The sequence below is a fragment of the Erithacus rubecula genome, assembly GCF_903797595.1.
Source record: "Erithacus rubecula genome assembly, chromosome: 14".
Taxonomy (NCBI): domain Eukaryota; kingdom Metazoa; phylum Chordata; class Aves; order Passeriformes; family Muscicapidae; genus Erithacus; species Erithacus rubecula.
The window spans coordinates 14,575,414-14,598,454 of NC_136666.1; the positions used below are offsets into that span (position 1 = coordinate 14,575,414).

General features: G+C 45.6%; 2 protein-coding genes across 2 annotated transcripts in view; both read right to left on the reverse strand.

The window, feature by feature from the left end:
* RFX7 (regulatory factor X7) overlaps positions 1-17,884 on the reverse strand; it is a 45,132-nt gene extending 27,248 nt beyond the window's left edge. The window contains exon 1 of the mRNA XM_079317693.1: positions 17,541-17,884. Within this exon, the coding sequence (XP_079173819.1) occupies positions 17,541-17,689 (149 nt within the window). The 5' untranslated portion in view covers positions 17,690-17,884. The remainder of the gene's footprint in view (positions 1-17,540) is intronic.
* DNAAF4 (dynein axonemal assembly factor 4) overlaps positions 1-17,913 on the reverse strand; it is a 227,520-nt gene extending 209,607 nt beyond the window's left edge. The window contains exon 1 of the mRNA XM_079317705.1: positions 17,908-17,913. The gene's annotated coding sequence lies outside the window, so the exon portion shown is untranslated. The remainder of the gene's footprint in view (positions 1-17,907) is intronic.
* Positions 17,914-23,041: the final 5,128 nt, after the last annotated feature.

Here is a 23,041-nt window from a genome sequence, read left to right on the forward strand (position 1 = left end):
ATTCAGGCTACTTCATGCAGCTTTATCCAGGACAAGATTTGTGATTCTGAGGGTAGCTGTCTCTTGTGAGTGACAGTAGAAGTGGCTGCTTTTACAGCTGCCTTGGATTTACCAACTTGGGCCCAGTGACCCAAACAAGAACTGCGGAGCAGAAAATTTTAGATCAAAACTTTGTATGTGCTTCTCTAATAAAAAATTAGAGACACTATCACAACCAACAAAGAGACATTTATTCAGAGGGTACCATCCTACTGACTTTCAAAGCTAAGGCACACTGAGTACACCCTGCTGTACTGTCTACAGCAATGCTCCTCAAAAATGCCACCTCTGCTCTAAACACCACCAATGCAGATCAACCTGGTCATCCCTGGTCACCCACCCACCAGCCACCCCAAAACATGCACCCAGCTTCTTCTAATTAGTAAAACAGCAGAGAAAATGAGGTTTCTTAGGCTGTGCTTGGAGAAGCAGCAAAGGGCAGCTCCCTGCAAAAGCTGCTTTGTTTCATGGAGAACCTTACAACTTACCAGGGAACATGTGTTAGCTGCTTTGGGTCTGCAGCAAAAAGCCTTACAGCAAAGACTCTGGCCCACCCTAGCAGCCTCAGCTTTTCACTTTTAGGACCAAGACATTGGAAGGATTGTTGAAGGTAACTTTCAAAGGCTGTAGCAATTGAAGCTTCTAAAGACTGAAGACAAGCTCCTGAAATGATCTTTGGGAGAATGAGATAGGGAGAAATTAGATGAAAGTATTTCCTCAAACTGCTCTCTGTCTTCTGCCAAAGTAAGTTTTCCCTGACCTATTTATGCATTTCTGCTCAGAACAGCCCTGACTTGGCATGGGCAGAATGAGGAGTATGCTCTCTTCCCAGGTGAGCAGCTGAGTTTACTTTGCACTGAGGGAGAGAGAGGGGAAAAAGAGCAGAATAAGGCAAGGAGGTGCAATTTTTTTTTCTAAGTGGCATAAAACCAGATGCTGCCAACCTTCCTCTAATTAAGCAATACTTTACTTTCAGGAAGAGGCAGCTGAATTGCACTGAGAAATATGGGACTATTTTATTGCCAGAAGTGGCAGAATCCAGTTGCTCTGAGCACAAGCACCTCCTTAATGCTGCTCACAGGAGAAGCCATGTAACCACAAGGGATAGAGAAGCCTTATGTCCATGAGACCAGAAAAAGGGAGATGGTTGGGAGAAATAAAAGAAAGCCCTTGGATTTATCAGCTACTGCCTGGTTAACCCTGAGCCTTCCCAAAGTCTGCACAGCACTGAAACAACCCTGGGCAGCTTTGCAGCTGAGAGCATTCAGGCCCTACCAAAGGCAGCAGTGACCAGCACTGGAGCACAGTGAACACCCCTCTGAGCACCCACCCTGCAGCACAGCTCCTCTTGGGGCACATGTCCAGAGCAGGATGCAGCCAGAGGGGTCCAGGCTGAGTCCCTGGCACAAGTGGGACAGCAGCACCTCCAGGACATCACTGTTCTGCTCAGTCAGGGGAGACCTCCCAGCTCCAAAAGTCACCCAGGACACTGCTCTCACCATTCAGGCACTGGAGTGGACTTGTTCCTCAAACAGAGGAGGATGTCAACAACAGTTCAACCAAACTCAGCAGACAAGTGGAGCTACAATTTGTTGTGCAAAATTTAATAATGGTTTGAGTAGGTGGTCATATGTGGGAAGCCCTTTTGATGAAAAGTTTGCTGCATTCAGTGAAATTGCCACAGTCTGTATCCCACTCAGCCCAAGATTGCAAATATTTGCATGAACTGAAACATCCTCTCAAAAACAGCCCCTGTGTTTCATGTGCTTGGCACTTATTGGACAGCCTAGAGAAAACATTATTTCTGCCAAAGCATAATGCAATTGATGAAAAGAAACTACTTTCCATGAGCCATACATCAGGAAGGCAGGGCTTAACTCCTGACCAGACAGCAGGTTCCCCCTGCAGGTTCCCAGTTTCCAGTACTGGTGTATTAAGTTACATTATTACCCAACGTGCAGGACTTAAGTGCAAACAGTTGCAACTAAAATAGAAAAGCCCAGTGTGCAGTTACTTACCATGGGCACAGTTACCTAGTTATTCCCTCAGACTGCAAACCACCCTCTCAACCATCTGAGAGAAAAAATGTTTACAAAGTTATAAAATAAATTTTCTTTGGAAAAACATTAAAACCAGAACAAACCCAAAAACCCACCAGGGACTGTTCAGGCCACAGGAAAGCTCTGAGTGGCTCACAGGCAGCACACACTGCCCTGACAGTACTGGTGACACTGCTGCCCTGGTGTTTTACACCTGAAAACACAGGAGAAGGACACCCCAGCCAGCAGCTCCCAAGGAAAACAAGTCAGACTCCACGACAAAGTACCAACATTTCTGGCAAAGTCATCTTTCTGAAAGCCATGTTAAAATAGGGAGGGTCATTACTAAACTGACCACATACCCCTTTGGAAAGATTCAATCTGAATTCCACAACTCTGGTGACATCAGGTGACATTTAAAAAAAAATTTTAAAAAAATCTCTATTTACTCTGTGTGCTGTGAGGAACCACTCAATAAAAGGATTACCAAGCCCATTACAGTAAGTGGTACTATCAGAAAGGTACTATTATCACATCCTTACCACGACAAGCACTGTGTCCCAGCAGTGCCTGCAGCAATCAGCCCTTAATTCTTAATCTTACTGAATTAATGCTTCTCTTTCTTAGACTAACAGCTCTAAATATATCTTTATATAACCTTCCACTCAGAAGCACAAAGAAATGTTAAACTGGAGCCAAGGATCATCTAAGGAGAAAATTATGAAACAGCCGCCTATGTGTGCTGCTACTCAATTAACATCTTAACATATGCCATGTTACATTGTCTGGCTTGGCTCACAGTGATAAAGAAGTAAAATGGCTGTAAAAGCATTTCAATTAAATATTTAGAAAGCAGAGCTGCACGAGGTTGAAACTTGTTGAAATTAGCAAAATGACGAGGATCCATATTGCTGAGCTGGTGTGAGAGCTGCAGCAGCACTGAGCAAATGCAGCACAGCCCAGGTGGGCATGGCAGGGTCAGGAACCCTCCCATCCTCTCCACCAAAAACCAGGAGGCTGCTGATGCCACCTAGGGGCTCTGTCCCTGCCTGCACTGCTCCTCCCGGGGAAACAGGGTCCAGCCCCGGGCACCGGCCACTGCAGCCAGCAAAACACTGCAGAACGCTCAACACCAGACAAACTGCTGCATCCTACAAGCACACGAAGCATCACTCTTTCCCTAGAAGTATAAAAATAGAGCAATGTCCACTGGAAATGTAGAAAGTGTCCAACTCTCAGGCCTCAAAAAGTAAATAAAGTGAGTATTCACCAACATTCACCTTTCAGTCTGAAGGCAGATTCCTCCTCAATCCCAGGCAAGCCACCCTTCTCAGCAAAATCAGGAGCCAAACACTCAGCAAGCCAGTAAGAGTGCAGCTAAAGGGTGAGCTGCAACTACTTCATCCTCCTGTAACCTAACCCACCTCCTTCCACTCACCAGAGAGAATAAGCAAAACCAGTTTTCCATCAGACACAAGAAGGAGCAATGCTACATCACAGTGCTGAGAAACTTAGTGGTTCAGCATGCCTTGAAGTTAATGCAGGTTAAAATGTGTCAAAAACATGACTTCAACACTTGTTACTAAAATAATGCAATTAAAATAGTTCATAGAGGATAAAAATTTAATCCCTCCACCATTTCTGACACTATCATCATTTTATGAGTATAAATAAAGCCAACTATACAAACAGCTGAACAAAGAAGGAAGATAAGGCTGCTAATGAAATGCCCAAGTCTCAAACAAAGCCCAATGTAATGAACTGCCAAGAAATAATTAGCCAGCAGACATCAGAATACCTGTGTCTGAAATGTAGGTCTGGAAACATCTCTTTCAGCTCCCTGAAGGAATCTAGTTGTATTCAATGCTACAGGCTTGTTCCACTATTCTTAAAATAACTGGGAAGAACTTGCAACAACCACACACTGCCAGGTGCTCTATTCCAACACGACAGTCATTTAGGTTCCTGGAGTTGGAGGTTTTTTTACATTTATTTAAATTCACTATATTGCCACAAGTTACTGTAATGAACTCTGAGAAGAGACAAAGAAAATGCTTTTACACAGCTCTCACCCTGGTTCTTTCAGCACTGCTCTGAATTAAAATCAGTGCATATTGTTACACTCAGGCAGGAGATTCTGTTCCAAGGATGCAGTGCCCTCTGTACAGGATGTGGGAAGATAATATGACTTCAGAGGAGCTGCATCCTATATTTATTACTAACATCTACAATCTCAAAAAAGTATCATGAAAAAAGATTGTTTCAGTAGAAATTTCATCTCAGGAATGTCCCACTGAAAGCAGAAAAGATGGAAACAGTCACCAGACATGCAGGTTTGTGGCTAAACAGCAAATCATCCATTGCAACAACTTACATATTCCACAATGAAAACTGTGGGGTTTAAAATTAATCATGAGAAAAACAAATCAACTTTTTGCTGCTTCAGAATCCAGTCTATAGATAGCTAAGAGACTTGCTGTGCTATTTTCAGCTGAGGTCATCAGAAGCTCCACCACAACATTATTACTGAAGGCTCTGAACTGGAGGTGCTGTAAAACCAACCATGAGAGATCCTGGCATTTTTCTCCAGCCTTTGTCCCACATGGCTCCAAGAAAGGATGCCTAGGGAAACTAGGGGGGTGACACTCCTCAGCAGCACTTAAAAACCAAACAGGAAATTAAATGCATCTATTAAACATGTGCACAAAATTGTTTCTCTTCCATGCCTGCAGAGCCAGCAAGCTGAGGAGGAGGAAGGCAGCACCTTCCTGTGCATCACAGCCTGCCACAGGTCAGACCTGGTCCTCTGCTGCCTTTCCCTTGGGAAATGGTGCCTACAGACAGCTGGTGGCAGAGCAAAACAATATTCATGTGAGAAATAGGAAGAAAAAAACCACTCTACTTACATGCAACACACACCCAAAAAAGTACCAATCTGCACAGGGCTGTGTTTACTGTGCACAGCCCAGAGCTCAGCTGAATTGAACAGAACAGCTCCCAGTGTCAGCAGCTCTGCAGCAAGGCTTTGCTGCCACACGTGCTTCCCAATCCAGGTGCCTGCCTGCATGGCAGATTTAAACCTGCTGATACAAACTGGGTTTCTTCATTTCACATTATTTCCTTCAACATATTCTAGACCCACAGCTATCCTGGTTAAATTCTATTAACAGAGAGATTTGCTGCTGCTGGCTGTACCTCTTCATTTCCCTATTGCTTTGATCCCCAGGGGCTGTCACAGGTTTGCAGTGCCACACCCCAGTCTCTCCAAGCTCTTCTGTGGTTTTATCTTGAGGGAGCAGATGAGCCCCCCCTGCCCTGCAGAGCCCCACACACCACTGGAGTCACAACCAGCCAGCACCCAGAGCCATCCCCTCCCCAAAAGCTGCAGGGTGAGCAGCTGGAATGGTGTCCATCCCAGTGAGCCTGGAGAGCCAGCCCCCCTCCCTGGGCCTGGCACACCTGGGGAGCAGAGCAGCAATGCAGGGGCTGCCCTGGGCCTTGCACAGACACTGCACTGAGGAGACCCAGCTCAGCCTGCAGGGTTCCCCTGGCACACTCTGTCCCTCCTCCATGCCACAGATATCCTCCTCTCCCCTCCACACTCAACACTCCCCCATAGGCACCAGCCTGTCCTTCTGCCAACAAACTCAGCTTTTACCCAGCCCTCTGCTCCCAGTGCTGCTTGCAACATCCTATTACCCCTGCTTTGCCCTGATTTCTGCATTCCTCCTTCTCCCTGCTCCCTTTTCTCTCATGGCTGTCCACCACATAGCTCCTCTGCACCCTTTTTTCCACTTGAGGAACCTGTACCCAATTGCTGACTCGCAGAGAATTCAATTCTTGCAGCCTCTTAGGTTTCCCTGTGCTGAGTAATGCCCTGAGTATCTACATGCACTCTCCAAGCAACTGCCTGCTAAAAGGGTCACTCACTTCTTTCCTGCTAGATGGGCACGGCTTCACTACCACAGGAAAAGAAACTTCTCCCAAATTGTGCCATGTTGCTCACTGGCACATCCCAGAGCTCTCTCCTGCCCTTGGCCTCACTATCAGGTGAGCACATGCAGGGTGAACATGGCACTGCTGCCTGATGGTGCCATAAAACCTCCATCTCAGAGGGCTCCCCTTGTTCAGCTCCCACATGTTCCTTCAGGCATCCATCCTCCAGCCCTGCACCTGCACAGAGGCACTTCCCACTCACCTCTTACCAGCTTCATCCCACTCTAGGCACAGAAGCTGCCTGGTCTCTGCAAACAAACTGCAAGTAGCCAGAAGACTCTTGCCTATCTCAAAGGTCAGTTCACTGAATGCTAAAGCAGTGTAACTCATCAGCTTTCCACCCTCTGCTTCTGGGGGCAGAAAAAATAATCTATGTGGCACCTTTTAAAATGGTTTGAAATCCTAAACTAGGATCTTCAGAAGAGTTACAAACACATGCTACTCCCATTCTTAAGGATTTATTTTGATACATTTGAGCTTCCCCAGCCTACCAGGTAAACTTTAGCTCACTTGCAGACTCAAAAACCTGTCTAAACCTGTAAGCTGCACAAAATTTAACAAGCTAAAGCCGTGTAAGTTCATATGTGCATGCATCTATTTCAGTTTGCACCTAAAAAGCTGAGTTTAAACACAACTGCAATCACTCCTAGGTGGCAAATTAACTCTGTCCAACAGGTACCTCACACAGCCCTGCACAGCCAGTTTGCTGCCTTGCCATCCTACTTCTACAGGCAACCAGGGGGACAGAACCCAAAAACCTAACAACTCAGCCATCTTCTTCTCAAGTAATATATCTGCTTTGCAGGCACAGCATCATCCATATGCATTTTGATACTTATTTCAGAAGTTTTCATATTGTCATGGTTTTCTTTTGAAAATGCAGCATAGGGCATATGACCTGTCCTAGTAAAAATTACTGAAGCCACCACAGCCACACAGGCCACTGAGTTTAGCACCCTACTCAGACAATTTATAGAATACCTGCATGGATTCATTATTCATAGCATGTACATTGCAAACATCCCTGGGAGCTGCACAGTTACACCACAACTTACTTAGTAAAAGAGTAAAAACCAGAAAAGGCTGTCCTTGATTAAATCTAGATCAGATTTCAGAAAAGCTGCACTAAATTTCTGGCTTTCAGAGAATTCTATTCTGATGCATGTAGACAGTTCTAAAGCAACACCCACCAGGATAACAGTGCTGTTGTCATTCACCTGAAGGTTACCACATATTTTCAGCATCTAACAAGCCACTGAATTATGCTTCTGTGTAAGTGTCATACTAATGTTACCCACAATTACTTGTCTGAGGGGTCCTTCCACAAGGAGACTGTTTAAGAGCACTGCAGAATTAATCTGGATTTTCATTCCTGTGAATCACATCATGTGTAAACATTGCAGTGGAGAGCAGATGTCCACATTACGAGAATGAAAATGTCCTTTCCTGATTAGTAACACAGTTTGATTTCAGTTTTCACAGTGAACTATATGCTGCTTTGCCACTCCCTTGCTCAGGAGCTGAACTGATTGAGCCAAAACTGCAACTCACCTTTCTGAATTTGACAAATCCCAGAAGAAAACAACACACTGGAGCTATCTCCTACACTGGGCTTCACTTACTACAAAGCTACTGCTATTTAAAGCCATGTCAGCAGCAGCTAAGAACTTCACTAAAGTGACAAGAATCACTGTGAAGTGACAAATAACAATCATTAGTTCTGCACTGTAAACACTTACCCATTGCAAGTATTTTCACCCTAAACAGCTGGAGCTATTCACCAGCAGCATCCCAGTGCACACATGGGTGACTAAATATTCACAGAGAGGCTTCCACACACAGAACCATGGTACATGAGCTAAACTTCTTCAATCAAGTTATAAGTTTCACCAACTTGATAGTACAAACCACAGTGATATATGAACCCACATTCCTACCCCCTCCAAGAGAAATAAGCTGCTAGTGAGAAAGATGCAGTTCATGCAGGTATGTTCCATGAAAGCTAAGTGGGGCCTAAACTCACTGGTACTGAACAAAGTATTTTGTTTCATGTTTATTCTTAGCCTTAGAGCTCAAGACTATTACCATTTTTTTAGCTGTTATTAATGAAAAAGGATCTACAGGGTAATCAAACACTTGGCTTCACTCAGAAGTAATCAATAAGAGAGGTGTCTGGATACCTTCATGGATCACAGGTAAATTATACAGGTTACCAAATCTTAAGGGTCAGCATTTTAGCATTTTTTTGCATGATAAAATGATGCTCAAGATTAATTTTTAACTGAAGATTCACTATGAACTGAGTTTAGACAAACCTTTGTCCAGTGTAATTAAACACACACAAACCACCAGCATTTCCAAGTATTTTGTTTCAGCAAGCTATCTCCCAACAACCAATGAATTATGTTCAAAATAGAATTTTCCAGGGATATTTCTTGCATTCTAAAACTCTATCATTCCCATTTCACTCAATTTTTGAATGGAAGAGGCTGATACTTTTCCCTCAGCTGCCATTTCATTTCACAAATTTTTAGGAGTCAGTGATTGACCTGCACCACTGGAATCAAGCATAATGAAGGTAAAGTTGCAGAGCAAGCTCCTGGAGCCAAAAGCTGGCTTAGCTCTTCAAAAAAATGTGCTTCCAGGTGTGCAGCTTCTGATTACTGGCAGGAGTAACTTGACTGTCTTTTAAATATCAGCTAATTCATTTAGTTAATATGGCCTCTATTAGCAACTGCAGGCCCTCGATTTTTCATGTCAAAAGGCTTAATAGAGAAAGAAAATCAAGCCATAAAGAAAATTGACCAACCTTAATGAAAGGAATTTTCACACTTTGTCACACTTTGTCAAAGCTTGGATGAAAAGTTTCTATGGTACAGTCTGACTCCTGCAAAAACAGCTCAAAATTATTTTTAGCCTTTTCTTCAGACATTTCCATCAGAGCAGAAGGAGCTGCAGCTTTCACCAAGGGCTGGGCAGCTCACAGGTGCCTCAGGCACAGCCAGCACAGCAGCACATGGAGCACAGAGCAGCCATGGGCATCCCCTGCCCAAAAAACTGCTGCCTGCACACCTCAGCACACACAACAAACTGCTGCTGCCTGAGGATGGCCAGCACTCAAGTCTCAATTTCACATTGCCTCCAGACTCTGCATCCACTCAGGATCCAGAATTCCCTTGCAGAATTCTCCCCCTGGTTTAATAAGCCCCCCCCCAAGCCTCTGGAGTACTTTCTTCCACTGAGCTAGCAATAAAACTAACATGTGGTTCTGGAAGAAGGAGCTGTCACATTTTTTTCAGAGCAAATTAAAAAACAAGACTAAAATTCCATCCACAAAAATATTAAATAAATGTTAAAGCTTTTCAATTTAGAGGCCTTCAAAGAATTACCACTTGTGGTACTGAGCAAAGCCTTTCCAGTCTGTATTTTAATGCAGCAGTGGTTCTGAAGAGGAAGGGAGAAGGCACACAGCAATATTTCCACTGAAGTCACAAAGACTACTCCAGATATTGTCAAGTGATTTCTAAACAAGGGCAAGAAGGTGGTAAGGCAAAGACAGGAGAAGAAACTGCCCATCCTATTACCCAGCACACTTTTCTCACACACTAATTTTTGTTTGTCCAAAGGATGCTTGTGGTAGATACTTACAAGGCAACCTCATTAGTACTGAGAAAAAGTTCCAACAGTTTGTATTGCTGACCACTTTAAAAACAGTACAGTTCACTGCTTTATATGCAAAGTCATGAACTGCAATTCCTGCTTTCCAGGGCAATCTAACTTTTTCACCCACAGGTGTCCCAACAACCTTATAATGGCACTTAGGAATTTGTGACTAAGAAATACAGATGGGCTGCATGCCTGTGAGGCCATCCATCAGAAAGGACAGCCACTGATCACAGACCTTGACATTTAACCACAAACTGCCTCTCAGGGGGGATACAAATATGCCTCATTTAATAAACAAGCTCTCCCTAGGAACAAGATTTTCTTCCCAAACTCGAAGTACCTGACAATGGGCAAGGGCAGCAGTCCCAGGCAGCAGCAGGGAAAAGCTGAGTGGGACTCACAGCTGTGGAGAGCACAGGCAGCAGGGCAGGGCTGTGTGCTGCCCTGGAACAGCCTGGGCTGCCCTTGCAGGGCCTCTGGGGTACAGTGGGGAGGGACAGCAGCTCATGGGGTGCAGGTCCCAGCAGCCAGAGCCACCCCCAGCCCTGCAGCACCCCAGCCTCCCCACCCTCTGACACCTACAGTGCCACCACAGCAACCACAAGCAATCAAAAAGAACCAACAAGGAAAATACTTCTGAAGTTTTGAATGTTTTTTTTCCACTGTCTTAATGATTAAACATTCAACAACACAAAACACTGGGCAGCTTACTGAAAGCCTGTTGATGGCACAGCAGCTGATAACAAGCATCCTACTTGATGAGAGATAATCCTTTTTCCATTAAATCAAGAAAGCATTAAAATTGAGATACTGGCTAACTCCATTTAGAACAAAACAAAACAAACCCTTGAAATTCCCAAAGATCTAAAAACACCACAAAACATCCCACCACTTCCAGAATTTTTAGATTTAGGGACTCTTCTCACTGGCTTGAAAGCACCAATTTGTGCTGGCCTTTTGCTCAGGGTCTTTCTGGGTGATAGTGCACTCATTGCTTTATCTATTCAATTTACCTTTTGAATCACTGCTGATAGCTTTGTAACACACAGTGCAGCATTCTACCTGGACTGCTCCAGAGGGGAGCAAGGAAGCCACCTCCCTGTCCTTGTCATCATAGCTTAAAAATAAAGGGCTCCTTATTTATATATGAGGTTTTGTAATATTAGATATTAGAAAGGCTTGTACCAAAAATCCAAATTTGGATCCTGATCTGAATTTTGCAGCTCTGGCCCTCCTCCAAATACTTCTGTTTGGCAAGCAGCTGAGTAGAGTAACAAGAGAAGGCAACATACATAAGTTATGGGATCTGTATAAAAACATTAAGCTCAACCCTTGCTCTCAAAACTATACACACACACAAAAAAAAAAAAAAAAAAAAAGACTAACAAAACCACCCCAAGCTTCAATTAATTAAAAGATTAATCAGTGCTTCAGTACAAGTCTGATCACCCAACCTGAGCAGTACTGTCATCTCACCCAATTATATGATTCTTTCTGATTAATTTATACAATATCCAGAAACTTTCAGGGGGAGGATTCCAAGTGTTCTTTTCAGGTAGAGATTTGGATTCCTACTTGCCACTGGCATACAAACATATGTAAATAATGAAGAACTCTCCTAAATGGCAAGCAACCCAGCTAGAGAGGTGTGGGATGGCAATCCTGCAATTCTGTGTTTATTAAGGACTCATTGGAACTGCTGCTCTGAACCACATCACACCATCTGACTTGCTTCAATGAAGAAACTCCTGTAGTGGAAAGTGAAATGTTTATGAAACAAGGAATTGCGTATGTTTGATGCTGTGAAGTCAACAATTGTATGCATTCCAATGCACTCCAAATGAACAACAGTAAAACTTATCCATATCTTTTATCACTTGAATAGTGCTTTCCCCCCCACAGAGCTTTTAGATTCTATTGTTTCAAGAAAGAAGGACAAACAAAACTGACAAACAAGAGTGAAAAATCCACTCTTCCTAAAAGCAGGTTTACAAAGACCTTTTTTCTGCAAAGCTATTCCCTCCAACTCAGGGCCAGGATATTCAATAAAACCTCAGCTCCATTCTCCAAAGGTTACATAAAGGTCACCATTCATTTCACTCAGGTTTATTTTCTAACCTTGTAAAAACGCCTGGAGACCAAATTGGCTTCCACACCTGCTGACCTAGAAACTGCAGCACTGTGGTGGCCGTGCCCCGTTTTGGGAAGCTGCTTCTCCTGCCACGCCTGTGCCCTGGCACTGCCTGCTGAGCCCTTCCCAGGAGCACAGGATGCACTGCAGCAGGGAACACTGAAAGCTTCCAGACCCTGCTTGGCTGAGAAGCAATTCTTCTGGGGGGTTCCCTGCATTCAGGAATGTGCAGTAACAGATAAAGGCTGTACCTGCCCTTGTGCAGAGGAGTGAAGGTCTCTGAACAAGCCACAGAGGTCATCTCCAGGAGAGGTCAAGCTGAGGAAAGGACAAACTGTAGGATTTATTTTGCCTAATTCATGACTTCTGCACCACAGATGGTTACATCTTGGTTTAAATTTTGTTTTTAGTAAGAGAATTAGGCACATAAAGTGATTGGATGGATTATTTTATGGAAACATCTTTCCTAGAAGCTGGCCCTCACCTCAGAAATGTATTTTTTCCTCCACAATAACTACATGGGAACTTCTGCAGAGCCAGGTGGAATGAAATGAAACAAATTCTACTTTCTGCTCCTATCCATTTGGGGAAGCAGAATGTGAAGGAGAATGACAAACTGACAAATGCTTTGCCCAAGGAGGGGTGACCTTCCCTGAAATCACCATGAACTATTCTAAAATATGGTCCACAGCTCAATTTTTTGCTATGTATTTGACTGCTTATACACCATATCAGGAAACACATCCAGGACAGGCAAACCTTGCCATCACCTGGAAACAGTGGAACCAAGAAGCCAGGGAAAACTGAGCCAGTGACAAGAAATCTTTGCAGTTTTACACAACATCTCTCAGCTGAGGGGCCCAAGGTACTTTTTCAAAGGAGGTAAACACATTTCTGATGTAGCACAGATTAAGTGAAATGAGTGCAGCCTGTACACTTGTCAATGATAATTATTTGATCTTCTTCACAGAAACCAGTAATCTGTAATTGAAGAATTATAATCTGTTTCCCACCTCCAACAATGGAGGTGGGATGAAGGAGGGAATGATGGCCACTACATTTTGAGCTGGGGGCACAGAATAAACACAAGTACTCTAATCAGAGGAAATTTTGAGTTCTTTCAATTTTGACAGGCTACTTAAATACTGAAGATTATGTTAGGGTTTTTTACTCTTATTTCCCATCTCCCTCTCCCAAGCTACAAGGAAAAGAGAAAATGCAGATGGATTGATTTACATGTTAATCCAACCTGACTCAAGAAATATTCGTTTAAAAAAAATACACACAGAAACTTCAACTGCAGAAGAAAACTACCAAAAAGGTATATCCATCTGCATTTGCTAAAAGCCTGAAACACATACTCCTCAAGCTTCCCTCTTCATTGCCAGGCATTTTATTAAAATATCAAGACTGTCAATCAGTTTTTCTGCTGACCTAACTACACAAATAAGTAGCAATTCCTATTATGAAAAACCTCAATGGCATTTCCCAAGTTGCAGAACATTGGCCCTGCCAACAGCTAAGTGACGATCCACGCCTGCTGACAATGCCTAATGAGGAGTGATGGATGCCACTGCAGGAGGGAGCAGGAATGTTCTAAGTCATAAAAAAGAATGGAGCTTTCCAAAGATTGGAACACACTGGTGTTACAATCAGCTAATCTGGCTCTCCTGCACAATACCAAGAGCCCAAAAGCAACAAGGGCACAATTCACCTCCTACTCTCTTCAACATGAGACAAACTGGGCATTAGGACACAGAATTTAGGCACTGCCCAGACTCGCTCACGTGGTTTTCCAATACAACTTCGAGCTAGAAGAGCAATTTGAGGACAAAAATTATGGGTCTGAAACCCACACCCACGTCCAGCTGAAATGGCTGCAAATGCAGCGCTTTGTGTTTGTCACTCCACGCTGCCGGGTCCTCAGCTTGGTTACACACCAGACACTGGGGCGGAGAAGGAGAGAAATTAATCTCTCAAGCAGAATTGCTATATTCAAATCCTAACAGATGCCTTTAGGACAAAAAGAGCTGAGATGCAGGCAAGGTGAAAGAAGCTGGGGCCAACCCATGCACAGATGCAAGCACCAGATTACTGTTTACAATGGTAAACAAGCGCTCATTGCAGAACCATCACCAGTTACTCGCAACAGTGAACAAGAAAGCAGACCCGTCCATTCCTTCAGTGTTCACAGCTACTGGATTTTGGATTAATACAGTGAGCAGAGGGATTAAATTGCCTAAAACTGTTGGTCTTTTTCTTTTATGCCAGCGATGACAGACCCTCAGCTGACACCATCCTCCCTTGGCCATCTCTGCATCTCAATCCTCGTGCCACGCTGTTTTTACATCCGTACTTTGCTGGCTGTCTTCAGCTGTAAGATATTCCTTGGCAAGTCAACGTGATACTGAGTAGACTCTGTCTTCACCATCATATGTCTGGGTACAGAAACATCATATACAAATAGCACACACTTGGTAATACAGTACCCTCACCCGAAGAAATAAGTGAAACCCCATTAGTCTATATGCTCAGACAGCTGACTAGGGAGGTTTTCCCGCCTCAGGCTCCAACGTCTGGACAAAAAGCTATTAATAAATATGAAAGCTTTAACGAATCTGAAGAGAAATAAAAACAGGCAGATTAAGGCCCAGTGTCCAGCGAAGACCAGGGCAATTTACAAACCCGTCCATGCTGACACTAATCAGCCAGGCTGGGCTCCCAAAGACGTGTTCTCTCTGTCTAGACTTCTAATCCGTCAATGGGAAAAGACATCCAGCATTATTTCTGCCCATTTCACCCACACCGTAAGAACATCCAACCGCCTGAGCAGCTCACACAGAGCACGGAACAAAACCAGCCTCCACTTCCTTCAATGCAGGTGTTCAAGTGGGGCAGGCAGGACACAAATGGAGATAGACAGCGATGAGCTTCAATTACTGTAACCAAATAGCACTTAAATATCTGTATGTGATCTTGTATTGCAAATAAATACTTCCTGATTTGTTTATAAACACAGCTAAGTCACTCTTTTATCTTCCCCTCCTCAGCTCAAACTAGTGGTCACCTTACATGCCAAAAAACACCCCAACAAAAAACACCCACACCCAACAGACTGGACACCTACTAAGCATATTTTTCAGTCTTCAGTACCTATACTGACCATGCCTGCAAATGCAACCAGGGCTTAAATTATTGTTTCAGTATAAGGGACTCCACATGTACACAATTACTTAATATGTTTTTCTCAAACTGCATTTTAATTTAATAAACAGAATAAAATAAGTACAAGTTGAGATAATGAATAGCTCATTGTCCCACTCGTGGCCTGCATCACTCTCTATATTTATATGTCAGTAAAGCAGAGGGACAAGCACAGACTTGTTTGTGATCCTCAAGTCCAGTATTTACATAGCTGCTATATTTTGCTATACTACTATTTTCATTGACAATACAATCTGAAGACTGAAACCTTTTAAAAAACCAACCAACCAAAAAAAAAACTTGTAACACATCCAACAAAAAGCCTCCATCCACTATGCACAAACACGTGCAGGAAAAAAGGAGGCAGAGGGAAAACAACAGAGAGGAGAGCTGAGCTGGATGTGCTAAACCTGCTGGGAAGCAAAGGGGAAAGTGAATGCACCAACCTGCCAGCACATGCAACTGGCACAGCAGGGCAAGAGGGGAGGAAGAGGAGGGAAGGAGAAAAGAGGAAGAAGCTCTGCCTTGCACATTACACTTCATTCTCTAACAGCAGTGCACTGCTATTGTCACAACGGGCCTTCCACAACCTCTCCCACTTTGTCCATCTCCAGCACCCACTGGGCAGAGCAAACCCCAGAGTGCCAGCCCAGGAGAGATTCCTCTGTTCACTGGGGAGCAGTGGGAACATCCCCAGCAGTGTGCCAAAATAACCACTGCATCTCCAAAAGGGGCAAATTAACATTAAACTCCAACCTCAAATGAAGACTGCTTGATCACAACAGAGAAATGTAAGATTTGAAGACCTCAAAATAAAAGGTTTTCTTATAAAAAACAACCTTATCTTCAAATACTGCATTCCAACAGCACAACCTGCAGGGAAGGGATGCTGCCTGAGAGCAGCAGGGAAGTTGAAGCCCGGTGCAGGAAGCAGGTAGCCAGGAGAACACCCTGAGAAGGTGAGGAGTGCCTGGGGAAGTACCAGGAGACAGGGCTGCAAGGTGCTGGCAAAACCTCTGCTGGTCACAGGCACCTGGCACCAGGTGAGCCACTCACCCCGAGCAAAATGCTTCATTCCTTTGTGCCAAACATGGGCTTGGGCTATTCACCAAGTTCACCTGAATCAAACAAGCAGTTTTCATTTCAGAAGCTAACATATGTGCTCTTTTTCCTAGGAAAGAAAACCCACAATAAAAGCAGAGGTTTTACTTAGTAGCCATTTTGTCTTCAACTTGGACATGATACCTAATCTGAATGCAATGTAAACATGCTCTCCGAGGCTCATTTCCAAACAGCATGTTCATGCAAAGAGAAGGAAACATGAAAAGACCATCACTAAATACCATAAAAAATTAGGAGGGTGGGAAGATTTTATGATCCAAAAAGGCAGAAAATCCAGCAGTTCATATTCCTTCTCTAGGTCACATTGCAGAGAAGACCAAAACAAAAGGTAGCAAGTGTGGATGAAGGAGAGTGAACTATTATTTACTGTTTAAACAAATAAAACCAACCACCATCCCAATAATAAATGTGATTTCAGTATGTCATACAATAAAAAAAATCTGAAGGTAAAATTATATTTAGATTCTGTTTATTTTCCAGCGACATCCATTCAAACCACAGAATTTAACTGTAATATGACGTAATATGGAAGCTAGATCAGTATGTTTTTATTGGGATGAGTGTATGTATAAAATACACATGGTGTGTGTGTATATAAAGGAAAACATTACATGAGTAACCTGTACTTACAACTCCCAACTTTCACTACTCTTTATCAGTGCCCTTAGCCAAAAGCAGCTTTTAGAAACATACATAAAATACAAATGCTGCAAGTGACTGATTATTGCAAATTTAAAAAACCCAAACAAACCAAAGAACAACAAAGTGCTTTATTTGCAGCAAGCTAAACTCGATTCACCTCGTTCCCCCAATACACATAAAATAAAATTCTTAAATAAAATGCTGATTTACTAAGAAATTGAATTTTTAGGGGGGAAAAATCGACAAAAAATAACCTGGATTCCTATGCAGAAACTTGAAAATCATGGTGAGCTCCAGCCAAAGCTGCATTTGAAGTGCCTGGCTGGACTCAGACAGGGGCTCACAGGAGGCGGCACAATCGCTGCCTTCCTGCCCGCTCCGCATCCCCGCCGCGCCGGGGGCTCGTGTGCGCGCTCCAGGCGCGGCCGGAGCGCAGGGGCCGCGCAAGATGCGCCGTTCGCAGCGCCCGCGGCAGGTGACCCGAGCCCGCCGCCCGCCGCAGCGGGGCAGCGCCGCCGCCCGCACCCGGGGCCGGTGCTGCCGCTGCCCGGGCGGCACCGCCCGCGGCCCCGGCCCGGCCGCGACCCCCGCCCGCGGCCCCGCGTGTGCTCCGCGCCGCGCACAAAGCGGCCGCGCCCCCCCCGCCCCCGCGCAGCCCCCGGCCCTTCCCTCGCTCCCCCGGCCCGGGGCCCGGCCCTTACCAGATGGAGCTGCGGATCTTGTGCTGCAGCGCGCTGGCCTCGCCGCCCTGCAGCCCCGGCACCAGGGCCGGCAGGGCCCCGCCGGGCGCGGGGGTGCCGGCGAGCCGCCGCGGCGGCTGCCCCCCCTCCGGCTGCTGCTCCTCGGCCATGGGACGCGAGCGGCGCTGGCCGCACTAGGCCTCTGCCGCAGCGCTCGAGTGAGTCGCCTTGCCCCGCTGCCCGGGGGACATCACGGGCGGAACCCGTCCCGCCGCTACGCCGCAGGATGGCGAGCCCGGCCCGCGGCTCGGCGCATGGCGCCCGGCCCCCGCCGCCCCCGCGCAGGGTCGCTCCGCGCTCCCCCGCCCCGCAGCAGCACCTGGCCCGGCGCGGCCCGCCCCGCGCCGCTCCTCGCCCCGCGGCCGCCGTGCCCGCCCGGCCGCCGAGTGCGCAGGCTCGGCGTGCCCGACACTCGGGCCGCCCCGCGCCGCCGCCGCCGCCGGGGAGGGGGCCGGGGCCGGGGCCGCGGCCGGGGCCGGGGGCGGCGAGCGCAGCCGGAGCGGGGGGGGGGAGCGGCCTGTCCGTCAGCCCCGGGACCCCCGCCGCGGTGGAGAGGGGGCGGAGTGCGGCCGGAGCGGCCCGGCGGCGCAAGCAGCACGTGTGTGCGCCCGTGTGTGTGTGTGCCCGTGTGCCGTGTCCCCGTGCGCACACCGTGCCGCACACGCCGCTGCCCCGCCGGCCGGGCGCGCCGCAGACACGTGAAGGCGCTGCGGCGGCAGCAGCATTACATCAGCTGCGGCACCGCGGCCGCTGCGCCCGCAGCCCCCGCGCCCGGCCCGCCCTCCGCCGCGGCTCCGGCAGAATAACAAAATAACAAGTGCTGCCGAGCTCACATGGCCCGGGGGAAGGCAGAGCGCGGCACGGGCGGCGCTGGGCCGGGCCATCGCTCGCCCTCAGGCTTCCTGTGCGTCCCCGACACATGAGCCGGGCTGCCATTAGTCCCGCCGGCCTTTGCCCACAACCTTTCTGTGAAAACATTTCCCCAAAATTTAAATTGTGCAGCTGCCAGAGCTGCTTTCTCTGAACTACAGGCACAAGCCATATTTCTGTTCCTTGCCGTCGTGGCTTTTAATGAGAAAAAAAAAAAAAAAAAAACAAACAGAGGAAGCGCATAGCCTGGGATAGTGGACAGGTAAATACCTAAATCCAGGAACGATGATACAAGGTGACCATTATTAAAGGCATTATTAGGAGTTGGACCCGATGGCCCGTGCGGGTCCCTTCCTGCACTGGATATTCCATGGTTATTGTTTCTCTCCCCTCTATGGTTATGGTAACAAAGCCTGCTCAGGCTGCCCCGCTGCTGCCCCTCTTTTCCCAGCCACTCCAGTCCTGGTCTGCTCCCGCTGGAATTCCCAACTCGGACACTCGGCGCACTCGGCAGGGGCGCGGACATGCGGGTGCCCTCTCTGACACGAGGGTGCAGTGATTCCACGGCCTGTGCTGATCACAGAAAATGTGGCTTAAAGGTGACTAATAATATAAATATACACATGGAGACACAGCATTACTAAATTTAGGAGATGAGCATTTTGTCATCAACCGAAGCAAAGGCCTTTCAAAAATAAGTATTTGCTTACGTCTCCGCTGCTCCAAAATCAGAACATTAATGGCTATGACAACGATGGTGATCTTCCCCTTACAAAACCTCTCATCAGAACCAAAAAACCTTAGCTTTCTTGTTAAACATTAAAAAAGGCTTTTTTTAAATGATAATTGAAAATTTCTGAAGGTCATTTAAAAAATAAAGAAGAAAAAAATACAAGTAAAATTTTTAATCAGAAGTAAACAGAAAAGTAATAAATTTTACATCATAACTATTATGCTTTTCCCAAGAAAACTACACTAGTGTGCAGATGAACTGGCACAGGAAGACAAGGGTGAATGTCTTTGGTGATGTTTTCTAGGTGGCAATTTTCACTCAATAGCAACTGTATCAACACAGCCAGGGCTGCTTCTGTTGAGATCTTTTGTTGGTCTCTGTCCCATCTGCCTGGTCAGAATTTAACCCACAGGGATCCAAGCCATAAAATCATTCTGGCCAATGCCTGTATATTGCCCCAGACTGAAATTGATGGCCCTACACCTCAGAATAAAGTTCAACAGATGTGCATCATGTTTGCAGGATCACAGACCATTACAATAAATTGTAAAAAATACACATCATTTCAGTGTTGCTTTTATTCTAAACCAGCACCTGGAAGACAAATTAATTATTTAGTTTCTCATTAATTTAGTTCCAAGACATATCATTTTAATCATGTTTATTTACAGCTGTATCAACATCATGTGACCAAAAAAATAAAAAGGTCACTTCTGCAAAAGCTTCAATACCATGCCAGGCTGGCACCCATGGGCCACGAGTGCCACCCTGAAATCACACCAGGTGTTTTAGGGCAGAACAGGATTAAACTGGCACAGGGATTAAACAAGTGGTCCAGACTCCCAGGTTGCATTTCTGTGGTCAAAATGGTCCATGAGCTTCGAAAGCTATGTTTATGCTCCCATACCTCACTATCAATCAATTGTTCTACAAAAAGACTTTTTGGGTTTTTTTTTTTCTGTGCCTTTTGGTGTGAAGCCTTTCAAGTATAATGCTGTTATTGCTGGCTTTGAACATCAGGTCCAAAATAAGATTCCACAAAAGCCCAAAATGAGATCGAGGTTCTGTTTTGTGTAAAGAGGAGATTTTAGTTGTCTACAAACTGATGTTGCTGCACTTGTGCTAAAATTCCTCTTTTCTAACTCAAAAGCACTCCAAGTCTCCTGTGCTGGACAGAGAGATTCATCCAAGCATGATCTTCAAAGGAGAATTAAAGCCTTTTTGGAGAAGGAGCTGCTGTCTGCATGAGGACCATCTCCACCGTGCAGTCCTGTGAAAGGTGGGAGCCAACTCCATTTTGCCAGGTTAATTCCAAAAGCTCTGTTTATTTTCCCTCCATTTCTGGAGCTCCAGATCTAACCCAAGCCCTCTCTGGGGAGAAAAGTTGTGCTTAAGTACTGCCTAACCTATTTTCCAGGATTTTCTCTGCTGTACTTCAGCGTGGCTTTGTTTTGCTTTTTTGGGAAATGAATAGTGTGTGACAGTTGGGGAATAGAGTGTCTCTCACTTTCAAGGAGGAATGCCTCGCTGCCCTTTCTCCTGCTTGCAGCCAGCACCGAGGGGAAGGCGCTTTTCCCACTCTCCTGCCCACAGAGAGGGATCTGCCACCTCTTGTCTAGCACAGGGCCAGGGACCTGCAGGCTCAGAGCTATGAGCCAGATAAATTATGAAATCTCACTATCTTTATCCTCAAGACAAACATGAAGCACATTCTCTGAGGATAATTGACTTTAAAGGCTTGCTAAAAAAAGAGACTTCCCAAAAGCTTTAAACGCCAGTTCAGTGAACTCCATTTTGATGCCTTTTTGCAACTCTCCTTCCCTAGGGATGTCTGTCTCTGTGTATCCTGAGCTATGCCCAAGACATTTCACTTTGGTTCTGTTTGTTTTCTTATCTCCATTCATGTGTAGTATCTGTAAAATTAAAGTGCAATAACTACTAATTCACCTAACCAATTTTAATGAAAACATCAGCTTTTATGGTTTCAATTATTAAAAAAAATAAAGAAAAGCCCAGCTTCAAACTCATATCATGCCAGCTGATAGAAGAAACTGGTCTGTGTTTAAACTGGGCAGTGAAAATGGGGCTGTTTTAATGACAATGAAAGCTGCTTGACCAGAAATTTTTTAAGCTTTGCTGGGTCTTGCAGCGCCTGTTTGGAGTGGGAATGAGTGTTGTGTGGTGCACAGCATGGCCACCAGGATATGTTAAAAATGTGCTGGGGAAGGCTGAGATAGGCCCTGCTATCATGAGCCCTTCTCCAGAAAAGCAAGAGCATCATCCATCTGCCTAGTGATGGAAATGGGCTTCAGACTCTGCATGGCAGCTTTAGGGTGCTAATGAATGGGATGTGAGCCCTTCCTCTGTGGGATGTGGATGATCATGAGGTCCAGGACAGCCAGGATACAGATACTTTGAAACTTCATTTCTGGAGATAGTCTTCTCTGCACAGTACAATAAATCTTTGTCCCAGTGTAAAGTCAAATGGTCTCAGCTTCTGAGCTGTTAAAAATGGCATGTGGTGTTCCTAGACACTGCATTCTTGTCCTCAGGTTGGAAGAAGTCAATAAAGTAGAAAAAGACAGCAACTACTGCAGCCTAAGACAACTACATAGAAGAGGACAGTGGGTCATGACAGTGGTGATTCAGACTGTCCTGTACAAGACTGATAAGTAGGAAGGAAGGGCTCCCACTGAAAGAAATACCAAATTTTGGTACTTGGCTGAATGAGGTTTAAAAACAAATCTCCCCATTTTTGGGGTTGTTGAATGTTGATGCTCTGCAGGTAGAAGCTTGGGAAAAAATATTTTTATTCAGACCACTATGCAGATGCCTGATCTTGTCAGTTGTCTCTTATGCTTACCCAGAGACTCTGTTTTGGGGAGATTCTGAGTAAATAATGGCCAATGAGGGAGAGATACATGCAAGTGACATGTAACAAAACAATCAACACGCCATTCTTACCGGAATTTCTTTCCTTTTGAGATCCAGTAGTAAACTGGAAACACAAAAATCCAACATTGCCAACCTGCAGATTGGCTGGAGTGCAAGAAGAGGTCAGCTGCAGTTCACAAGGGCCTTGCCACCTGCACAAAATCATCACCCAGATTAGCCTGACACACTAATGCAGTGGCTCCAGGTATCTGATGGCAGGGAATGGGAGAGCACCAAATCCCCAAACACTGAGCCATATGGCAGGGGAACCATGAATTTTAGCTACATTTGTTCAAGATCTGAATCCCCAGATAGACTATGGATGTCCTTAATCTTACTGATGCCTGAAGGATTTCTGGAAGATTTCCAAGTCATACAGCCTCCTGAGAAATTTGTTTGCATTTTTTCCTGTACGCAAATTGCCAAGGCAGCAATCCAGTGCTACTCAAGTGCCTGTGATTGTGGCATTGCCCTTTGATTCCTCATCTTGAGAGCAGGCAGCATCTTGAAAGATCAAACCCAGCCTGAGGACATATTAAGGATATTTGTTCTGAGAGAGCTTCCCCACCCCCACTCAGAAATGGGGGAAAGGAAAATGCTCCCTGCACACGGAGACTGGAGAGCAGACAGGTAAACCCACACCACAGTAAAGCCTTCCATTTGGACCTTCTTCTTTCAAGTCTCTTCTTGACAAGACAGAGGAGTGTCCTGCCAAAGATCAAAGCAATCACATCTCCTCAGTACTGCTTTATTCCCATCTGGTTTTAACACTTCAGTTCCTCTTGGTCAAAACTCCGGTTCTTCCTTCACCCATCTTCTGTCTGACAGCTCCACCACTTCAGGACCCTCTTTTCCACAAAGTCTTTTTCCCCAGGGGCTGCTTCCCGGGCTCTTCCCACCTTTGTGGCAGCAGCTCCTGCTCTCA